The 23,314-nt window shown below is 50.9% G+C and overlaps 1 protein-coding gene and 1 pseudogene across 1 annotated transcript in view; both read left to right on the top strand.

Moving 5' to 3' along the window:
* The first annotated feature begins 379 nt into the window (after positions 1-379).
* LOC111589875 (uncharacterized) lies at positions 380-488 on the top strand (annotated as a pseudogene).
* A 675-nt stretch (positions 489-1,163) lies between these two features.
* LOC542118 (CRS2-associated factor 1) overlaps positions 1,164-23,314 on the top strand; it is a 30,679-nt gene continuing 8,528 nt past the window's right edge. Inside the window, exons 1-3 of the mRNA NM_001111750.2 lie at positions 1,164-1,828; positions 1,983-2,110; positions 18,701-18,926. Of these exons, the coding sequence (NP_001105220.1) occupies positions 1,210-1,828; positions 1,983-2,110; positions 18,701-18,926 (973 nt within the window). The 5' untranslated portion in view covers positions 1,164-1,209. The remainder of the gene's footprint in view (positions 1,829-1,982; positions 2,111-18,700; positions 18,927-23,314) is intronic.

Genomic DNA, 23,314 nt, shown 5'->3' on the forward strand with positions numbered 1-23,314 from the left:
TTTGTTCGTGAGCGTGTGTCTACGCGCCAACTTGACGTTTGGGTCATCTCCACGAAGGATCAAATTGCCAACATCATGACCAAGCCACTTCCGATGACATCTTTCAACTTTTTTCGACGCAATCTGATTGTCACTCTATATCCAGATTGAGGGGGGTGTTAGATGTATAGCATGTATCTCGTATATATGGTTAGGATAGAATCCTTTCCATCCTAGGAGCTACGTCTCCTTTAATCTCTCCTCAATTATATCCTGATGTTACCATCCTTGTACACGGTGATCATCTATATAAGAAGGGCCATCACATCCCATTATGGTGCGCTGCCTATCACAATCAACAACCACGAATCCTAACATGACAGGAAGCCACATGCAACTCATCACTTTCTCAGCCTTTTAGTTAAGATAAAGTGTACTATTTGTTTTTATCAGTTTAATAACTAATATGTGAATCATATATTCGCTTTTGATATTAAGAGCAACTCCAAAAAACGTGTAAACTAACCCCAAAACAGATATTAGTCAAGAATAGTGGTTTTTCTTACTCCAACAGCTCCCTCATTTTCCCTAAAAAATTAGCGTCCCGCATCCACAGCCTCATCTCCCTCATATTTTGGTGTGTTCCATCCCTCCCAATCTATTCCTCAACGTATCAGATCATCCACAGCCTCCCGACGACTGTACAGATTGCGCCACATGTCACATTTAAAGGAATTGTTGGAGTACCCATCATAATTCACTCTTAAAACTTTTTAGCCTACTCTTAATAATCAGTTTTTGGGGTAAAATTTGTAACATCCTTTTGGAGCTGCTCTAAATTTATCCTATATGGGTTAGTCCCTACTATATTACACGTTTTCCACTCACGTCGTGTCTACCATTTTAGGGCTAGTTTGGGAACCCCAATTTCCTATGGGATTTCTATTTTCTCAGGGCTAGTTTGGGAGCTCAATTTTCCCAAGGGATTCTTATTTTCCCTTGGGAAAATGAACTAAATTTCCTTAGGAAAATGAAAATTCCTTGGAATAATATGGTTCCAAACTAACCTTTAAGAGAAATTAGTTCATTTTTTCATAGAAAAATAGAAATCTCTTGTGAGATTGAGGTTCCCAACTAGCACTTAAATTGAAAAAAATATAACCCGCCTTATCCTTACGGCGAAACTGAAGCAGATAAGCCGTACGCCGTCCCCTTGCACAGCAAACATCCATGGCGACTGCCCGCTTGCCCTCTCGCTCCTTCCTGTCCCCGGCTCAGCAATCCTATCCACGGCTTCCCGCCTCCGTCCGCCTCTGCCTCTCTCATCACGAGCAACCTCCCACCGGCCCCAAGCGGCACCGACGCGCCGCCACTTCGCATCCTGCCTTTTCTGCAGCCGCGCGGGGTCGTGCCAAGAAGATTCCCATCGCGGACACCGATGAGCCCGCCGCCGGAGTCCGCGTCACCGATCGCGGCATCTCTTACCGCCTCGATGGCGCGCCATTTGAGTTTCAGTATAGCTACACTGAGGCCCCACGCGCACGCCCCGTAGCGCTCCGTGAGGCCCCGTTCATGCCGTTCGGGCCCGAGGCCACGCCACGCCCCTGGACGGGAAGGAAGCCGCTGCCAAAGAGCCGCAAGGAGCTTCCGGAGTTTGACTCGTTCGTGCTGCCAGCACCGGGGAAGAAGGGGGTGAAGCCCGTGCAGTCACCGGGTCCGTTCCTCGCCGGTATGGAGCCGAGATACCAATCGGTGTCCAGGGAGGACATACTCGGGGAGCCCCTAACCAAGGAAGAGGTCTCCGAACTCGTGAAAGGGAGCCTCAAATCCAAACGGCAACTCAATATGGGTGGGTTCCCTCTCTTGCTGCGGATTCAACTGTGTTGCCGGATTAGGATGTGGATTGTTGGTACATGTTGGCCTGCTGCGGGTTATGAATCTTTAATTGGTCGCACTTGGAGTTCTGCCTGCTGTCATTTATAGGCTTCTTTTGACTTCTGCAGGCAGGGATGGTTTGACACACAATATGTTGGAGAACATTCATTCACATTGGAAGAGGAAAAGAGTTTGCAAGATAAAGTGCAAAGGTGTCTGTACAATAGATATGGATAATATCTGCCATCAGCTAGAGGTAGTTAGCTCCTTTCTCCTCCCTTTTGGTTCAGTTGTTTGTGTTAGTCCAGCTGTAGGAATAATAATATCAATACACAAATCAAATGTAATCCCATCAGATGGTTACATAGGAAGCTCATCTCGCTGTTTACTTGGTCTTGGTCAACAGTTGTGATCCTAGTTAGCTAGATGTTATATGCTAGGCCTTTTGGTTGCAAGATGCCAATGTGAATTGGTCCCTTGGACAGGTGTTAGCTGTTAGATGCCTATGCATGTGTCCTTGTTGTATTCGGTCTCATGTATAAGGTTCTTAGAGCATCTCCAACAACTCTCAAAAATATTTCTCCCAATACATAAGAATTGAGGCCTCCCTAAAACTTCAAATCTGAAATAAAATGCTACTACTACAACAACTCTCAATATTTCTCTAAAACCCTAATGAGTTAGTTTTTTCCACAATTCCAACGCGAGCGTCGACGTCCTGTCGCGTCACATTGTGTTAGGCGCCTGCGTGCATGCAGCTCTCTCCCTGCTCTGCCTCGGCTCGCGTCAGACCACCCCTGTAGCCGCATGCATGCAGCTGCTCTGCCTTCGCACGCGTCGCGTGCGTTGTATTGGGAGTTCAGCTCGAGGCGAAGATTTGCACTGCGAGAGGGAGCGTATTCGCACGCGGAAAAATAAGGACGCTAGATAAGTCACTGTTGGACCTGGTTTTTTTCTCTTTTTCCCTAAAATAAGGAAGGGATCAGATTTTTAAGGAGCTATTGGAGATGCTCTTATTGCACACGGTCTTTATCATATACCGGTGTATATATTCAGGCCTAGTGCCCTTATATTGAATATAGTTCAATCCATACCATGGTATCAGTGCCAATTTTTAGGGTTAGGATTCCTCTTTCCTTCTATATGTTTTTTCTTTCCCATGTGTTGCATTTGCACATGTTATGATTTGCTTTTCTTTCTTGAGCTGGATCTCCACCTTTTATTGAAACTTTGGTCAAAAACCACACAAGAGGTCCTCGGAAGCCGTGCAAGGGAGATGACGCTAGTCGAATCGGTCGCCAATTGGGAGCCATCCACCTGTCCGCGTGCCTCTACATCGACGATAGCCCAGAGGACTCTCTCACAAGTATGCCTAATGCTTTGCTTTCGCTTGAGGCTGAGTTTCGCTCGCATCTGCTGCCCATGTGCTGTTGTGTTCCGCTCGCGGCTGCAACCTCCTATATCCGGTTTTGCTTGGATCCAGGTTTATAGATTCGGTTCTAACTGTTTTTGTTAGGTTTCGGAAAAACATTGCAGCTTATGCTGCGTTTCTTTTGTGCTCTTGCCGTCGCCCATCGTTGCTCTACTCTGTACCCTCGCCGTCGACTGCTGCTATGGTTTCGTCTTTGACCTCTTCGTCTGGGGGTGTTCTAGTTCTACGATGTCCGGTGCTTTTTAATGACATCGATTACTGTGACTGTGTTCCACTCATGCGTCTGCACATGTGTGTTTTGCGTCTTTGGGAGTTCCTCACTGGTGATCTGTCGTATCCTGCTCGTCCTACTATTACATTGCCTGTGATTCTAGAGAAGGCTACTGATGAGGAGTTGCTTGTAGAATGGTGACCAGATACCGTCTTATGACTCTCTGTTTAGTGCTTATAGGACTTGGTTGGATGATGATGCTCATGCTGGTGCTATTCTTGCCTCTAGTATGGAGGACCGTCTTGTTGCTGATATTGCTGAGTTTGAGTTTGCACACCAGATGCAGCCTTTTCTGCATGACTGATATAAGCCTACTGGCCAATCTACCTATCTTGCTGTTATTCGTTAGGAGCAATTCTTATGACAGGGAGATTCTACAGTTGATGAGTTCCTCGCTCAGATATCTGCTATTTGGCCTCAACTTGATACTATTGGTCCCTAGCTGTTAGTAGATACTTGTGTCTTGCCAGGGTCAGAATGCTGCACTTGAGCTTCCTCCTACCTATGACTTCTTGACCTAGCTTCATGACGAGTTTGAGTCCCTTCGTGCTTAGCTGCTTGCTTGTCATCCCTGCGTCTCTTTGATGGATGTTCTTGCTAGTGTCCGTAATGAGGAGACTCGTCTACGTGCTGCTGGCCTGTTGTAGTCTTCGATCTTGGTTGTTCATTCTTCGTCTTTATCGTTGTCTTCAGTTGCACCTTCTTTTGCATATGGGAGGGGGCGTGGTGGTCTTCATTGTGCTTACTGTGATCGTGACGAGCATATGGAAGCCTACTTTTCATGAAGAAGGCTCAGGCTCGTTATTTTTCACAGGGTACTAGTGGTGCTAGTATTGGAGGATCTCATGAGAGTTTGGCTACGACTACGAGGGCCCAATTGCTTATGCTGCTTCATCACCCTTGCAATTACACCTACAAAAGCTATTGGTTCTGTAACTCGGTTCTTTGCACCTATAGGTTCTGTTGCTGGTTCTCCATCTTCCACTGAGGGGCCACCTCCCCCTTCCACTTCAAGTACTTGTCCATGGATTCTAGACTCTGGTGCTTCATATTATATGACTCCTTATTGCACCTATTTTTTTGTTGACCTTCATCTTGTTCTCTCACTATCCATACTGTTGACGGATCTCCCCTTTCTGTTGTTGGCCAGGGTACCCTTCTGTCCGACTCTTTTCATGTTTCTGATGTTTCATTTGTTCTTGATCTAAACATGTAGCTCATGTTTGGTGGCCAAATTCCTGATCATGACTGTCATATGTTATTCTTGATCTTAACTTTTGTTATGTTCAGGATTGACGCATGGGTCACCTAGTTGGTGGCCTTCGTTGTCGTGACTTTCAACGCCTATGGGAGTTTGAGTGGCTTCGTCTTCCTTCCGCCAAAGTTATCAAGGCGTCGCCTTAGCATCGCCTAAGCGCTAAGGCGAGGCTCAGGCCCAAGGCATCCTGGTCGCCTTACTTTCTTGGCTAAGGCGTCGCCCTAGCGCCTCATAGGAAGACAAGGTGTCGCCCCATAGACGCCTTGGACCGGATTGTAGATTTTCTATCCCCAAACCCTTTTGTTCGCTGTCCACGTACCAGAGAAGGGTGCAGTTAGGGCTTCAGGTCCAGGCGACAGCAGCGACGGCTCTCAATTCACCGGCGGCGGCGGCCCCCTTCCCTTGCTTCCTAGTGAGGCTCCACCCCCTACCCCTTCCGTGGCGAGTTCCCCTCCCCCTCGGCGGTGAGCTCCCCCTCCCCCTTTGTGGTGAGCTCCCCCTCCCACTCGGCTGATCTGCTCTCTGCTGTGCCTCTCTATTCAGTATTTCAGTTCAACTGTTCAGTTGTTCCAATTACCTTTGTAGGTCAGTGATGGAGAGCGCAGGCTCTGCTCCGGCCTCTGACCCTATGGCAGATCCAAAGCGCAGAGCAGAGTCTAATGATCCTGGATGGAACCATGGATATTGGACAGAGATTGGGAATCGAGATAAGCTCACATGCAACCTTTGCAAGACTGACAACGGGATGAATCAGGAGGTTAAAAGAACATCTTGCCGGTGGTTATGCAGACACATTAATATGTTTTAAGACTACAACTGAGATTAGAAAAGAAATGAAGGCATATTTGGACAAGAACAAGAGGTCTAGGCCTATTTTCCTTGATGATGATGATCATGATGGTCAGGGGCAGCAAGACGAAGAGGATTCCACCACATCTAAGCAACAACTTAGCTCGGGGATAGCTGCCAAAAGGAAGAGAGCTGCATTTCAGTTTAGAATAGCTGCACAGCCACAAACATCAAACAAGGAAAAAGAAAAAGGGGAAATTGCAACTATGTTTCGAAGAACTCCTGAACAAGTTATGGATGAGAGGCTCCCCTCAGGGTCACACCACCAAACCACCATGGAAGCATGCACTAAGTCTAAGGCTGACAGAGATTATGTCAACAAGCAATGGGCTATGTGGTTCTATGAGTGTGGTGTACCTTTTAACGCCATTAATTCTAGACAGTTTCACATTACTTGTGAGGCCACTGCTCAATATGGTACTAGATATGTTCCTCCTAGTATTCATGAGGTTAAAGAGCCTTTACTTGCTGAATGTGTCAAAAATGTGACTAACTTGAGAGCTCATCATGAGTTAGCTTGGAAGACTTATGGTTGCACACTTATGTCATATGGATGGACTGACAGGAGGGGACATCAGTTGATCAACTTTCTTGTGAACAGTCCTGAGGGGACTTACTACTTAGAATCTGTTGATGCTTCAAGTGAAGCACATAGTGCTACTGTCATGTACGAGCGCTCGTACGCCAGGCAGCGTCGCGCCTGTGACAGGCGCCGCGCACAGGAGCGCGCAAATCGCTAGGAGCGCGATCTGGGGGGCACGCAGATCTGGGAGATCAGCAGGAACCTATGGAAAGCAGTGGCCAGGAAGGAAATTAGAAGAATGGAAAGTTGAGGGAAGGAAAGGAGAGATTGATTAGTGATTGATTAAGTGATTGATTAGTGTTACCATGTTTAGGCTTGCCTAAAATAAAGGCTCCAGGACAGCAGGCCGATGGCTATATATGCGGCACAGGGAGACAGGAATAAAGGGCAGCAAACAAGTTATCTCCTCTCCACCTCTCTCTACCATCTAAGCCTACGACTGTGGGGGATAACCACGCCAGAGAAGACGACGAACCGCGGCTACGACCTTCGTAGCCGAGGGCCCCCTGCTCTAAACGCCCAGGCCCTTGACAACTTGGTATCACGAGTCAGGCGATCTTCGTCCTCTCGATCCCACACCTCCGATCAGTCCCTCGACGTCACCCAACCACCACCCAGCCCTCCACCCTCACCGCCGTCGGCCTCCTCCATTATGAGCACCAAAACCAACGACGATCTGGCTGCGATGATCGAGAAGCTCACGGGCACGGTCACTGCCCTCCAAAATGACGTCGAGTCGTTGAAGAAGGACAAGGGGCCTTCCTCCTCGCCTTCCGGCAGCGGCGGCCACGACGACCAGCACCACATCGATCGGCCACCAAGGTTCCAAAAGATCGACTTCCCGCGTTTTGACGGCAAGTCGGACCCCATGCTCTTCGTCAACCGCTGCGAGTCCTACTTTCATCAGCAGCGGATCATGGAGGATGAGAAGGTTTGGATGGCTTCTTACCACCTCGAGGGCGTGGCCCAGTCGTGGTACCTCCAGCTACAGACGGATGAGGGGACTCCACGCTGGCATCGCTTCAAGGACATCCTCCAGCTGCGCTTCGGGCCTCCCCTACGCTCGGCGCCGCTGTTCGAACTCGCTGAGTGTAGGCGGACGGGCACCGTGGAGGAGTACCAGAACCGCTTCCAGGAGCTACTACCGCGCGCCGGACCACTGGAGGAACGCCAACGCGTGCAACTCTTCACGGGCGGGCTGCTGCCACCACTCAGCCATGCAGTGCGCATCCACAACCTCCAGTCGCTCGCGGCGGCTATGAGCCTCGCGCGACAGGTGGAGCTGATGGAACTCGACAGGGCCTCAGCGCCAGCACATATCTGGCCTGCTGCGCGCGGCGTCCTACCTCCTCCGCCGCCGAAACCGGCGCCTATGGCGTTTTCGGCGCCCCACGTTCCTTTGGCGCTCCCGACACCACCGGCGGGCGCGGCTCCGGGTCGTGGCGAGGGCAAAAGGCTCAGCACTGAGATGGCCGAATGCCGTCGCCTCGGATTATGTTTCAATTGCAATGACAAGTATTCCAGGGGTCACAACAGGTTCTGCAAGCGCATTTTCTTCATCGAAGGCGTCGAGATCCTGGACGAAGACGACACCGACCACCCCGACGGCCCCGACGCGGAGGCGCCGTGCTTCTCATTGCAGGCTGTCTCAGGCTGTCCCGTGGCCGACACCATGCAGGTGTCCGTCATGTTAGGGGCCACCCCGCTCGTCGCCCTCCTCGACTCGGGCAGCACACACAATTTCATATCTGAGGCAGCGGCGCGGCGTTCCGGCCTTCCCCAGCAACAGCGCCCGCGCCTTTCGGCCATGGTGGCCAACGACGAGCGCATCACTTGCGTGGGCGTTATCCGCAACGCGCCCCTCACTGTCGGCGGCGATGCATTCCCGGCCGATCTCTTCGTCATGCCGTTGGCCGGGTACGACGTCGTCCTCGGCACTCGCTGGTTGGGCGCGCTGGGGCCCATCGTGTGGGACCTCGCGTGCCGGCGCATGTCGTTCCAGCACCACGACCGCACGGTCTGCTGGAACGGCGTGCCCACGTCCTCGACGCTGGTGCTGGGCGCCACCACCGCGATCGAGCCTCTGCTCGCGGCTCTTCTGGACACCTTTGCGCACGTCTTCGCAGAGCCGGCCGGTCTACCCCTGTTGCGTGCCCATGACCACCGCATCATCCTCAAGCAGGGCACGCAGCCGGTGGCGGTCCGGCCCTACCGGTACTCGGCGGCGCACAAAGACGAGCTGGAACGCCAGTGCGCCGCCATGATCGAGCAGGGGATCGTCCGTCGCAGCGATTCGCCGTTCTCGTCGCCGGTCCTCCTCGTGAAGAAGCCCGATGGGTCGTGGCGGTTCTACGTCGACTACCGCGCGCTAAACGCGGTCACCATCAAGGACGCCTTCCCGATCCCGATGGTCGACGAGCTGCTGGACGAGCTTCATGGTGCCCGGTTCTTCTCCAAGCTGGACCTGCGTTCCGGGTACCACCAGGTGCGCATGAGGCCGGAAGACGTGCACAAAATGGCGTTTCGTACACACGACGGCCTGTACGAGTTCCTGGTGATGGCGTTCGGGCTTTGCAACGCACCGGCAACATTCCAGGCGCTTATGAACGATGTTCTCCGTCCCTTCCTGCGCCGGTTTGTCCTTGTTTTCTTTGATGACATCTTGATATATAGCAAGAATTGGGAGGAGCACCTGCACCACCTCAGGATGGTCCTCGAGGAACTGCAACGCCACCAACTCTTCGTCAAGCGCTCCAAATGCGCCTTCGGAGCCCCGTCCGTCGCCTACCTCGGTCATGTCATCTCGGCGGCGGGCGTGGCCATGGACCTGGCAAAGGTGCAGGCCATCTTCGACTGGCCGGTGCCGCGCTCGGCTCGGGCGGTGCGCGGGTTTCTTGGCCTGGCGGGCTACTACCGCAAGTTTGTGCCCAACTACGGCACGGTCGCCGCACCGCTCACGGCCCTCCTCAAGAAAGACGGCTTCGCCTGGGATGACAAGGCAGCGGCGGCTTTTGGCGCCCTCAAGGCCGCCGTCACCACGGCACCAGTCCTCACCATGCCGGACTTCACAAAGACCTTTGTGGTTGAGTGTGACACGTCGTCACACGGGTTTGGCGCCGTGCTCACCCAAGAGGGACACTCGGTGGCATTCTTCAGCTGTCCCATCGCTCCTCGTCACCAGGCGTTGGCAGCCTACGAGCGCGAGCTCATCGGCCTAGTCTAGGCGGTCCGGCACTGGCGGCCGTACCTCTGGGGGAGGTGCTTCGTCGTCAAGACGGACCACTATAGCCTCAAATACCTCCTCGACCAGCGCCTCTCCACGATCCCGCAACACCATTGGGTAGGGAAGTTGTTGGGCTTTACTTTCACTGTGGAGTACAGGTCGGGCGCCACGAACGTCGTTGCGGATGCTCTTTCCCGCCGCGACACGGAGGAAAGCGGGCTGCTGGCAATCTCCGTGCCTCGCTTCGACTTCATCGCGCGCCTTCGTCAGGCCCAGGCCATGGACCCGGCTCTAGCAGCCATCCATGAAGGAGTCGGCGCCGGCACCCGCGATGCACCGTGGGCGGTGGCTGACGGCATGGTCACCTACGATGGGCGCCTGTTCATTCCACCAGCGTCGCCCCTGCTGCAGGAGATTGTGGCCGCCGTGCATGACGATGGGCATGAGGGCGTCCACCGCACCCTTCACCGCCTGCGCCGAGACTTTCACTTCCCCAACATGAGACGCCTGGTGCAGGACTTCGTACGGGCGTGTACGACGTGCCAGCGGTTCAAGTCGGAACATCTACATCCAGCTGGCTTGCTGCAGCCGCTGCCGGTGCCCTCGGCGGTCTGGGCGGACATTGCGATGGACTTCGTCGAAGCGCTACCCCGGGTGCACGGAAAAACGGTCATCCTCTCCGTCGTCGACCACTTCAGCAAATACTGCCATTTCATCCCCCTAGCGCACCCGTACACGGCGGAGTCTGTGGCACAGGCTTTCTTCACCGACATCGTCCGCCTCCACGGGATACCGCAGTCCATCGTCTCCGACCGCGACCCGTTGTTCACCTCGTCGTTCTGGAGCGAGCTGATGCGCCTCATGGGCACCAAGCTCCTCATGTCATCGGCGTTCCACCCGCAGACGGATGACCAGACTGAGGCGGCCAACCGTGTCATCGTCATGTACCTACGCTGCCTCACGGGGGATCGTCCTCGCCAGTGGCTTCGCTGGCTTCCCTGGGCGGAGTACGTCTACAACACGGCCTACCAGTCATCCCTACGCAACACCCCGTTCCAGGTGGTCTACGTCCGTGATCCGCCCTCCATCCGCTCCTACGAGCCCGGCGACACAAGGGTGGCGGCGGTGGCACAAGAAATGGAAGTGTGGGAAGCTTTTCTGGCTGACGTCCGCTTCCGTCTCGAGCAGGCTCAGGCGGTCCAAAAGCTGAAGTACAATAAGCACCACCGGGAGGTCACATATGAGGTTGGGGACTGGGCATTCCTTCGCCTTCGCCAACGTGTGGCGGCGTCCCTACCGCGAACCATCACTGGGAAGCTCAAGCCTCGCTACGTGGGACCCTACCGCGTCACTGAGCTCATCAATGACGTGGCTGTTCGGCTAGAATTGCCGCCCGGCACGCGCCTGCACGACGTGTTTCATGTCGGCGTGCTCCGGAAGTACGTGGGCTCACCACCCACCACACCGCCGCCTCTACCGCCTCTGCTCAATGGTGCGGTAGTGCCTGAGCCTGCAAAACTAGCGGGGGCTCGCTTGTCGCGTGGCGTGCCACAAGTCCTCGTTCACTAGAGCGGTGAACCAGCTTCATCAGCCACCTGGGAGGAGTTCGACGACTTCCGCGCCCGATTCCCAGCCTTCCAGCTCGAGGACGAGCTGGTCTTCGACGAGGGGAGAGATGTCATGTACGGGCGCTCGTACGCCAGGCAGCGTCGCGCCTGTGACAGGCGCCGCACACAGGAGCGCGCAGATCGCCAGGAGCGCGATCTTGGGGGGCACGCAGATCTGGGAGATCAGCAGGAACCTATGGAAAGCAGTGGCCAGGAAGGAAATTAGAAGAATGGAAAGTTGAGGGAAGGAAAGGAGATTGATTAGTGATTGATTAAGTGATTGATTAGTGATTGATTAGTGTTACCATGTTTAGGCTTGCCTAAAATAAAGGCTCCAGGACAGCAGGCCGATGGCTATATATACGGCACAGGGAGACAGGAATAAAGGGCAGCAAACAAGTTATCCCCTCTCCACCTCTATCTACCATCTAAGCCTACGACTGTGGGGGATAACCACGCCGGAGAAGACGACGAACCGCGGCTACGACCTTCGTAGCCGAGGGCCCCCTGCTCTAAACGCCCAGGCCCTTGACAACTACTATGCTTGCTGATTTGCTTGAGAAGAAGATTGATAATATTGGCAGAGACAAAGTGATTCAAGTAGTGACAGATAATGGCACCAATTATAAGGTTGCAGGCAAGATTCTCATGGATCGAATTCCAACATTGTTTTGGAGTCCTTGTGCAGCTCATTGCTTGGATCTAATGCTAGAAGATATTGGAAAGTTGAAAGATTTCAAGAAAACAATTGCTCTAGCCAAACGAGTCACCACTTTTATTTATTTATTTATATGCATGGAAGGATCCTTAGTGCAGCGAGGGAGCAAACAGGTGGCATGGACCTAGTTAGAATTGGAGCCACTAGGTTTGCCACTTGCTTCCTTTGAAGAGCCTACATAAGCATAGAGATCCTTTGAAGGGTCTAGTTTTGAGTGATGCATGGAAGTCAAACAAGTTGTCAAAAACAGAGGCTGGGAAGGGAGTTTATGACATTGTTCTATCCTCAACGTTTTGGAGCACAGTTGAAGATTGCCTTAGAGCTTCAACACCAATTCTTATTGTCTTTAGGGCGGCCGATGCGGATGAGAAGCCTGCCATGGCAGAAATTGCAGCATAAATGGACAGGGCAAAAAAGAGGATAAAGCTTAGCTTTACATCACAAAACAAGCAAGCTTTGCTAAAAAGAGTCTTGGGTATTGTTGAGCGTCGATGGGTGTCGCAAATGGACCATCCATTGTATGGTGCTGCATTGTATTTGAATCCGGAAAAATTCTTTGCCATTAAGAACAAAAGGGATGATAGGTATGTTGCAGAGCTAAGAAGCTGCTTTAATGATGTGCTTGAAAGAATGGAACCGGATGATGCTATTCGGTCTAAGATTGATGAATTTGCAATGCATTATGAGGAACAACGTGGCCCTATCTTCTCAAGCAAATTGGCACTTGCAAACATTGAAACAAAAAGCCCTCATAAGTCTATGTGCTTTTGTTAATTTCAGCAGCTACATGCCTACATGTTTCAATGTCCCTAATATGTATGTGTCATGTGACATGTTATAGTTGATTGGTGGCATTCGTATGGTGGTCGTGCCTTCGAATTGCAAAGGTTTGCAAAGCGTGTGGTTAGTCTATGTGCTTCATCATCCGGTTGTGAGAGTTGGAGTATAAGTTGACTTGTTTCATAAATTAATATTCATGTATGTTATGGCTATCATTTACTCTTCTCATTTTTTAGATGCACACAAAAAGAAGGAACCGATTGCTACACAAAAGGCTAAATGACTTAGTCTTTGTATCATACAACCGGAAGATGCAAAATAGGTTCCAAAAGAGGAGGGAGACAGGTGGCACAAGTTATGACCCATTAGTGCTTGACGATTTTGATTGGGACAATGAGTGGGTACACTCATCGGTTGTACATGCTGGTAGGGATGATGATGAGCATAACTTGACATGGGAACAAGTTGATGAAGCCATTGGAGCATCTGAGTCCCTTCGAGGCCGCAACTTTCCAAGACAAGCTCGTATGTATTCAAACAGCTACCAAAGGCGTAGTACAATGAGGGCACATGAAGATGAACAAGGTGAGGAGGATGATGGAAATGATTCAAACAATGAAGTGGTGGATCCACAAGATGACTATTGGTATGGTGATAGTGATGAGGCAAACGAGGCGGAAGATGATGGAGAAGAGAATCCTACACCCCATGATGAGTTTGATGATGACCTTTGAGATTGAGCCATTGAGGCTTGAGAGATGAGAGTGTTATCTACTCTACTAGACTACTACTATTATCTATTACTTATGTTGAACTTTATGCCTATGATGTTGGTTTATGTTGAACTTGCACTCCTATTTGCTACTTTAATACTATTATCCCTATCTATTTGAGACTATATTCCTATATATTCTATTTTTATTGCATATTTTTTATATATTAGTAAGCCGTCGCCTTGCCTTACGCCTTATCTCTTAAAAGGTGAAAAGGGGGTCGCTCGCCTTAACTCACCTTATCGCCTTAACAACTATGCCTTCCGCTGGCTTTGTCGGTCTTGCTAGGTCTGTTTCGGCTCTGTTGACTTCGCCTTTTACTCAATGGTATCATCGTTTGGGCCATATTGTGGCTCCCAATTATCCACTTTGATTAGTCATGGTCTTTTAGGTTCGGTTTTAGGTCGTGAGTCTTTACATCAGTGTCAGTGTTATCGGTTAGGAAAGCAGATATAACTTCCTTACCATTCTAGTGATTCTGTTTCTCAGCGTCCTTTTGATCTTGTTCACTCTAATATTGGGATCCTGCTTCTTTTGTTTCTAAAGGGGCCATCAATATTATATCATTTTTATAGACGATTTTTCTTGCCACACATGGATTTATTTCATGAAACATCGTAGTGAGGCTATATCCATTTATATGACTTTCTCTGCTATGGTTCTAACTTATTTTGACGCTTCCATTTATGTTCTTCGTGTTGACTACAGGTGAGTATCTCTCTGGTGCTCTTTGTTAATTACTTTCTGAGCAAGGGACTCTTGCTCAGTTTTTATGTCTTAGCGCTTATGCCTAGAATGGTGTGGCTGAGCACAATCATCGTTATCTTTTTGACACTACTCATGTCCTTATGCATTCTTATGTTTGCCTCTTCTATTCCTCATTTTTGTGTAAGGCTGTTACTACTGCTACTTGACTAACATTCAGTCGTGCTCAACTCTTCAGTGAAGGATTCCACTCTTCAGGGCTAATTTGGTGACTCGGGATCCCGGGAGGATTGGAGGGGATTGAGGAGGAAATTAGTTTATTTCCCCCTCAATCCCCTCCAATCCTCCCGGGATCCCCTTTTCACCAAACCAATCCTCAGGGAGGAGGGATTCCTTTTGAGCGTCTTTGTGGCTAGACGCCTGACTATTCAAGTTTTTGTCTGTTTGACTATGTGTGCTATTTGCTGCTCCCACCCTGTGAGCACACTAAGTTGCGTGTTCAATCGGTTGAGTGTGTTTTTCTCGGGTATAGTGTTGAGCATAAGGGATATTGTTGTTGGGATCCAATTGCTCGTCGGATGAGGATCTCTCGGGATGATGCCTTTGATGAGACTCATACTTTTTATCCTCGTCCTTCTTTTGATGTTTCATTAGTATCTTTGGTTGTTCCCCTTTATTTTCTGTTCTTCCTAGATGCTCCTACTCCTACTATACGTGCCTCATGCTTAGAGCAACCCTTGACGCATTCCTTACCTACTTTAGTGGTACCTTCCTTGGTGTCTTGGAGTCTCCTTCCTTAGTTCTTGACTACATGTCTTTACTCGTTGGGTCGTAGATTCTTCTTGTACGCCATCTTCCTTTAGTGAGCCGCTTCTGTTGTGCCATCTTTTTTTTTGAGTCATCTTCCTCAGATGAGACATCTCATGTTGTGCCAGCTTCTTCTGCTAATTCTTCACTGCCATTGATTCTTAGACGGAGTCATCGCTTTTGCCAGCCAGGTACCTGGCTGGTACTCTCCTTTGGGTTTTGATGTTACTGTTCTTTCTAAGGCAACGTCTTATCGTGATTCTATTCTTCATCAGGAATGGCAGCAAGCGATGGCTGAGTAGGTTGTTGCTCCTGAGCATACCGACACATGGAAACCTGTTCTTTGTCCATCATGTGTATCTCCTATCACATGTAAGTAGGTCTATAAGGTTAAGACTCGCCTTGATGGCTCCCTTGAGCGTTATAAGGCTTGCCTAGTCCTCTGTGGCTTCTAGCAGGAACATGGTCGTGGATAGATGTATTCAACTGAGAACCATGGTGTCCGAGTTTAAAGTTTAAACCATAATTCCTTTTCTAGCCCTCCACATTTAAGCACGCTGTAAAAAAAGTTGAGGTTTATGGTGATTCAGCAAAGTAGTGCATTTATGACCATGCATCGACAAAAAAATCATGATTTAATAGAGATAGGGGCATAGGGTAGTTAAGACCATTAGCCGCCACCCATTTTCTCTGAATTTCAAAAGTTCTTTGATGTTTTAGTACATCAGTCTTGAGTTTTGTTTTACTGAGTCACCGTCGAGGACTCAAGGAGTAGTGTTAGACTGTGTGTGTGTGTGGGCCGGCTCCACTGTTGGGCTGCCGGCCCATTAGGATTAGGGTCCTGTGAGTCTATATATTGTACCCCATCTCCTATGCAATACATCAAGGTTTAGGGGTTTTCCACATGGTATAGAGCTAGGTTTCTTTTTTCCTCTCTCCTTCCCTCCCATCCCTTTCAGTCGCCGCCAGCCGTCTGCCCAGGTCTAGCCCGCCATCAGCTTCCGCGCCGCCGCCCTGAGAGGCTCATCCTTCTCTATCGGGGGTGACCCTTCTCCCCAACAGCCGCTACCCCCCACCACTCTTCCCCATTCAGTGCAGGAGCTCCCCCAGCCGAGCGTCCCTGCTCCTCGCCGGCCTGGGGGACACTCAGCCGCCGCCCCTCTCCTGGCTCCCAGCTTCCTCTCCCGGCACTGGATCTACGCCTCCCTGCCACGTCGGCCTCTTCTCCCTGCCGCCGGACCTTCCCCCGCTGCGGCGTCTTCTCTGCTCGCCACCTGCGCTACCGTGGTTGCGACCGCGGAGAAGCAGCAACGCCGACCCCGTGCCCCATGTCTTTTCCATAGCAACAGCCACCGGGGCCTCGCGGGTGCTCCCTTCCCCAACCGCAGCCGGCCCTTCCTCCACCGGCGCGACGCCTCTCCCTCAAGCGGCTCGGCTCTCCTAACTGCCCGCGCTGACGCCCCAGGAACGCCTTCCTCCCCCTTCAACCTTCTCTTCTCCCGTCATCGGCGTCAAACCCTCGGCCCGCTGGTGCTCTTTTGTTGTTGTTGTCCTTTTGTGTCGCCTCGCCAATTGTTGACGCTCGAACGTCGACTCCTCCCGAAGATCAAGCTTTTGCTGCGTGTCTCCCGACCGCGACCACCTCGACTTCGGCTACCTCGATATCTAGGGGCTATCGTCTTCTTGGAGTAACACTGATCTCTACTCTAGCCGCAACATTCACACCCTCACGACGCTGCGATTGCGGGGGATTTCAACCCGTCGGCTCCTACCTTCAGCTTCTACTCCAGTCTCATTGTGTGTGGTGCCCCCGTTGCGACTGCGGGGGATGTTAGACTGTGTGTGTGTGGGTCGGCACCACTGTTGGGCTGCCGGCCCATTAGGGTTAGGGTTCGGTGAGTCTATATATTGTACCCCATCTCCTATGCAATACATCAAGGTTTAGGGGTTTTCCACAAGTAGTAGTAATTTTCTAGGAGATGTGGTAGGGGACTAACGCAAATATTGCATAAGTTGTAGGTGGGGTTAACATGAGGGATCCAGATCAGAATTTTGCTTGACAATCAATCACATGAGCCCAAGGAATCAATGATGCTGAAATATATGGTGTACTTAAAGCTGAAGGGTCAGGTCAACAACTAAGGTAGTCTTTGGTTCGGTAGTTTTGAGACGTTATCTACAACACAATCTAAGTCTGAAAAAAGTTATTAGTTCACTTGGCTGTATTCAGGTCCTATGTAATCGGGTCTGATGCCAGTGTAAATTCGGCGTGATTTGTTACCGCAGCTTGGCGGACGGTAGGTGTACCTGGTAGCTGGTACGATAGTGTGGAACCAAACAAATGAGGAATTGATTATCTTGTAGTTATTGTCCTTTGGATCTAGTACCATTTACGTTGGTGAAATCATTTCTGAAACAAACAACACCTAAATGATATTGCACTTACTACCAAACATCTGATTTACCTCATAAACATGATTACTTTGTAGTTATGAAAGTGGAACAAGTAGTTTTCCATGAAGGTTACCAGTAACATTCAACTCTCCAAAGTTAACTATACTAGCATATCGGCATTGCTCTTTACAAGACGCTTAATACATGCCATAGCTTTTCTCTGGAAGATATAGGATTTGGAGTTGGTGGATACAACCAATACAGAAATTATGTGGTGCCACCCGAGTCCTTTTTCATGTTGTCATCGGTATCTTTGGCCACCAAAATTGATCACGCAATTGAACATGATCTACTTCTTAGATTGTATATATTTAATTGTCATAGATTATTATTAGTTGATAGGGATGGCAATTTTACCTGCGGGTTCGGATATCCGTCGGATATCTGACCCGTCGGGCTCGGGTTCGGACACAGAATTTCACTCGCGGGTCTCGCCCACGCCCGACCTAAGATAAAATTGGGTCGGGTATGGATATCATCTCTCACCCGCGGGTACCCAACGACTATCCGAAATGAGTAAATCTGTTTTCAGCCCACCAAAGCACTCAGGCACTCGCGGCTCCCAAGTCCCACTTCCACCCCATGGCCTCGTGGACCAAGATGCACCTGCCCTGGACAGGGAGCCGTCGCCCACCGGACTGAAGCCAGCAGCTGTCGCTCGCCCGACGCCTGGGCCCTACCGTCATTTGTCACGACCCTGCTGCTGCACCAAACCTCCGCTCTGACTCCGGCAACCGCACCCATCACGGAGAAGAGCACCGCCACATCTGCCTCCACCATCAGCTTCGTAGCCATGGCTGGTGCTGTGGCAATCGCCATTGTCGTGTTCTATGCATCAGCATGGAGATCCGAGGAGCCATAGCTGGACCTGTGCGGCTCTCTGTTGATAGCTACACTTTGTTTGCTTTGTTTTATAATGCATTATGTAATCCCCGACGGGTACCTGATACCCGCCCGATACCCGACGTATACGAGTATAAAATTTTACCCGCGGGTATGGTCGCGGGCGGGTATGAGTAATCCCCGCGGATATGGTCACGGACGAGTATTTGTTCTACCCGATCCGAACCCGACCCGTTGCCATCCCTATTAGTTGAGTTGCATCAGTAATGATATTAATGGACAAATAAAATGTAACCCAATCAAGGTGTGCAAACACGTAAATAAGATATGAGTAAACCCAGAGAGGCATACCACATACAAAACATATATACCTACATAATATTCTCTCATTCTTCAGACTTTGAGAGGTCCGTGTTTGCCCTTGAAACAAATTCACCATTCATACTTTTAGAAGTCATCCTACTTATAGATATAGTAACTACTGAACTTATTTTTGTGGTTGCATTTTCTCTCTTTTGACAACTTTGTCATATATTTCAACAGGAAAAAGTTGGAGGAAAAGTAATACACCGCCAAGGGGGTGTCATATTTCTTTTTCGTGGTAGAAACTACAATTACAGGACCCGCCCATGTTTTCCGCTTATGCTCTGGAAACCCGTTGCACCTGTGTACCCGCGCCTTGTCACGAAGGTCCCAGGTGGCTTAACTCCAGATGAGGCCACAGAAATGCGCACGAGAGGACATCAGTTACCACCAATTTGTAAACTTGGTAAGGCTAGTTTCCTTTTTTTCTAGAGAATTGGTTCTTTTGAACTTTTATGAATTTTGGATATACAACATATTTCATGCACCCCTTGTTTCAGGGAAATAACTACCTAAGTTTTGGCTTATACTAATGACTCATTGACAAGTGTTTTGGCTAAATTTAAAACATGTTTTTTGATCAGATGCGCCATTTCTTAAAAGCCTAAAACTACTATATGATCGTACTTGATGTGTGCTAATTAAAAAATGGATTGTACATATATGTAAAGTTTTTTCCTAAACAAGCAGGAGATCTTGTGTTAAGAGAGAAAGACCAAAATAGTCTAGGGTTTAGGGTTTTAGGATGGCTCTGGAGGAAAGATGGATGTGAGAAATGGCTGGGGCTAAAAGTCTTTCCTATCTGTCTGCCCCCCCTTCTTGAGGTTTAGCCTCGGAGGACGTCTTCATCAGTAGTAGTTTGCTGTCTCAGATGGATTATTTTGGTTTTATGGGTTTTCAGCCTTCGTAAGGAAGTCTTATATCTGGTCTCCTTAGACCTTGTTTTTCCTTCTTAATATAATGAGGCGCAGTTCTCCTGCGTTTTTCAAAAAAAAGACCAAAATAGTCAAGTACAATGACCTTTTTTCCGAAAGCGTGGGAGAACTGCACATCTTTATAGATAATAGAGAGAACATGCCTTACATAAAAAATAAAAAAGAAACCCCCCCACGGACACGCACACAACGCACTACAACCACTAGGAGCTACCCGGGTGCCAAGAGGGTGTCAGCTAAAGCAAGACTACCTAGCTGCTTAGCTCCAGCCATCACCCAACAAGACCTTACATGACCAAAACAATGACCTTACATGACCAAAAGACCAAACACCACCTTACCTGGCTCTTCGACCAACACAATGCCGAGATGGAAACTAGTGACTCCAACTGACCTCAATATGAAATAGAACCCATCGGAAGTGGCCTGCCAACTACAATCCTTGACTACCAACCGAGGTGGACAAATAGATGCTTCAAGGATCTTCGGATCCCATCCATGTGTCGTGGCAACTTGACTAGGGAATTCATTCCCTGATTGTCTATCATTCATGGCTTCAAGGCGAGACCACAAATCCTTCACACCAACGTGGTCACAAGTGATGGAATTGTTCACACTGAACAACAATTCATCACACCTATGCCAACAACACCGAATGACAGGAGAATTGGTGATGGCGACTGAAGCCTGCGAGAGAGTATCCTTGCATTCTGTTTTTCTAGAGCACGACTGGCAATTTCCAGTTCTTACAATCAAGAGATGCCTAATGGATGGATAGAGATGAAGCAACAACATCTGATAGACCTGCAGATGTAGAGGAATCAACCGATGACACCTACTACATCCTAACTGATCAGGGTGCTCTGGGAGGAGCACATGCGGACATGACTGGCCATTCAACTTAGCACATGTAAGCCTGAGGCCGCATGTAGTGGCGAGCTATGTGACCTTCACGCTTACAGGAGTAGTTAGATGCATTCTTGTAGTTTGCAGGAAAGCACCCACTAAACCAAAAGCAACACTGGCCAATCAGATTAGCATGCACTGAGCTTTTGATTCAACTCTAAGAGTCTGGTGGCGGTGGAGAGTTTTGGCATTGGTTTTGTGATGGCCGAGAGGCATGTTGTGGCAGGGATTGGCGAGGACAACTGTTGAAATATAACTGAATTGTCCACCTTTTCCTAACAGCTTAAGTTTTTGGGTTGAGTGTTGAGAATAGTCCCACATTGTGAGTTGTGGGTGGGCAAGCATGATTTATATGGTTGAGGGTGCAACCCCCTAATGGGCTTGCTTTTTTGGGGGAGTGTTGGCCCAACAGACCTAAAACCCGCTTCTATGCGTTCGAGCGCGTGTGTTGTGGCTCGACGACCTGGGGTGTCTGTGCGGGTGTGCCATGTGTGCGGGAGACCTGATGGGCGCATCGTCTGTGCGGTCCGGTTCCTACATTTGGTATCGGAGCCGGGTTGGTGGGAGAGATGTCGGCCACACTGAGGACGCCGAGATTGGGCGAGCTCACTGGCGTGGGCTCGTCGAGCGCCGTAGTGGAGTGCATCGTCAACACCAACTCCGTCGAGCTCCCCCTGCCGACCAAGGCGAATTACCGTTAGTGGGCGTTGGTCATGCGGGTTTCGTTGAAGGTGATGGAGCTATGGGATGCGGTAGAGGCCGTGTGCAGGGAGCGTGCCAAGGATTGGAGGGCGTTGGCTGCCATCCTGCGCGCAATGTCACCGGAGATGAAGGCGGGGATTGCTGTGAAGAAGAGCGCAAAGGAGGCGTGGGTGGCTGTGAGAAGCATGCGCATGGGAGATGCACGTGTTCGGGAGGCCAACGCCGAAAGGCTGCTCAAGGTCTTTGAGAATATCAAGTTCAAGGATGGTGAGAAGGTGGACGACTTTGCCATGAGACTAAGCTCCCTCGTCTCGGAGATGCGCGAGCTCGGCGAGGAGGTGGAGGAGGTACGCGTCGTTCCACCGAAGTTCAATCAAGTCGCGGCATCCATCGAGATGTTGTGCGACCTCAAGACAATGCCGTTGGAGGAGCTCGTCGGGTGGCTCCATGTGGCGGAGAGCCGCTTCTGCATGGAGACGACAGATGAGCTTGGGCGCCTGCTTTTCACTAAGGAGCAGTGTCAGGTGCGTCGACGTAGCAAGGATCGTGTGCATGGGGCTGACCGATGTAGAATAATGGAAACCCTAACCCACTCAAGGGGTTGGGAGATTGATATATAGCCTGAGTTAGATGGGCCAAGCCCATTACAATGAGGGTGAGAGAGTAAATACACAGGGGAGGACTGAAACCCTAATAGGTACTCTAACACCCCCCCGCAGTCACAACTCTATCCTATACATTTGTTGAGACTGGACCGGAAATCTAGGAATACACTGGTCGGCAGTCCCTTGGTGAAGATATCGGCGAACTGCAGCGTTGTGGGGACGCTGAGGACCCGAACATCGCTTGCTGCGACACGTTCCCAGACGAAGTGTAGGTTGATCTCCACATGCTTCGTGCGCTGATGCTGCACGGGATTAGTGGAGAGGTAGACGACGCTGACGTTGTCGCAATAGACTAGGGTGCCACGCTGAAGGGGGCTGTAGAGCTTGTGGAGGAGCTGGCGCATCCAGGAAGCCTCTGCCACGCCGTTGGCCACAACGCGATACTCAGCCTCAGCGCTGGAGCGAGAGACGACGGGCTGCCGCTTGGCGGCCCAAGAGACGAGGTTGGCGCCCAGGAACACGACATAGCCGGAGGTGGACCGGCATGTATCGGGGCAGCCGACCCAGTCAGCGTCGGTGTAGACCACAAGATCCGATGTCGAGGATGGTCAGAGGAGGAGGTCGTAGTCGAGGGAGCCCCGGAGGTAGCGCATAATCCGCTTGAGAGCAGTGAGGTGGGGCTCTCGTGGTGTGTGCATATGAAGGCACACCTGCTGGACGACGTAGGCGATGTCAGGCCGGGAGAAGGTGAGGTACTGGAGCGCGCCTGAGGCTCCGGTAAGACGTCGTGTCGGCGACCAGGGGCCCGTCGTCCTCAGAGAGCTTCGCCTGGGTGTCAACAGGCGTGGAGCAGGGCTTGTAGTCGGACATGCCAGCCCGCTCTAGAATGTCGATGGTGTACTGACGCTGGTGCGGGAAGAGACCCTGGGACTGGCGTTCGGCAATGATGATGAGGAAGTGATGGAGAGGCCACATGTCCTTCATCGCAAACTCCCGCTGGAGGGCGATGATCGTGCGCTGTAGGAGATCGGTGGTGGATGCCGTGAGCACAATGTCGGCGACGTAGAGGAGGTAAACGATGTCCACGCCCCGCCGGTAGATAAAGAGAGATGTGTCCGACTTGGCCTCGACGAAACCGATGGAGGCCAAATAGGTGGCGAAGCGGCTGTACCAGGCCCGCGGCGCCTGCTTGAGGTCGTAGAGTGAGTGGTTCAGCCGGCAGACCAGGTCCGGGTTGGCGGCGTCGATGAAGCCGGTGGGCTGGCTGCAGTAGACAGTCTCCGTCAGAGTGCCATGGAGGAAGGCGTTCTTGTCGTCGAGCTGGTGGGTGACCCAGTTCTGGGAGAGGGCAAGGGAGAGGACGACACGGATTGTGGTGAACTTGACGACGGGGCTGAAGGTCTCATTGTAGTCCACTCCGGGGCGCTGGGTGAAGCCCCAGAGGACCCAGCGAGCCTTGTAGCGGTCGAGGGAGCCATTCGAAGTCAGCTTGTGGCGAAAGAGCCACTTGCCAGTGGCCACATTGGTGCCGGGTGGACGGGGCACCAGGTCCCAGGTGTGGTTGGCCAGCAGGGCCGCGTACTCCTCCTCCATGGCCCGACGCCAGTGAGGGTCGGCGAGGGCAGTGCGAACAAAGGAGGGGACCG

The sequence above is a fragment of the Zea mays genome, chromosome 7 (genome assembly GCF_902167145.1).
Source record: "Zea mays cultivar B73 chromosome 7, Zm-B73-REFERENCE-NAM-5.0, whole genome shotgun sequence".
Taxonomy (NCBI): Eukaryota; Viridiplantae; Streptophyta; class Magnoliopsida; order Poales; family Poaceae; genus Zea; species Zea mays.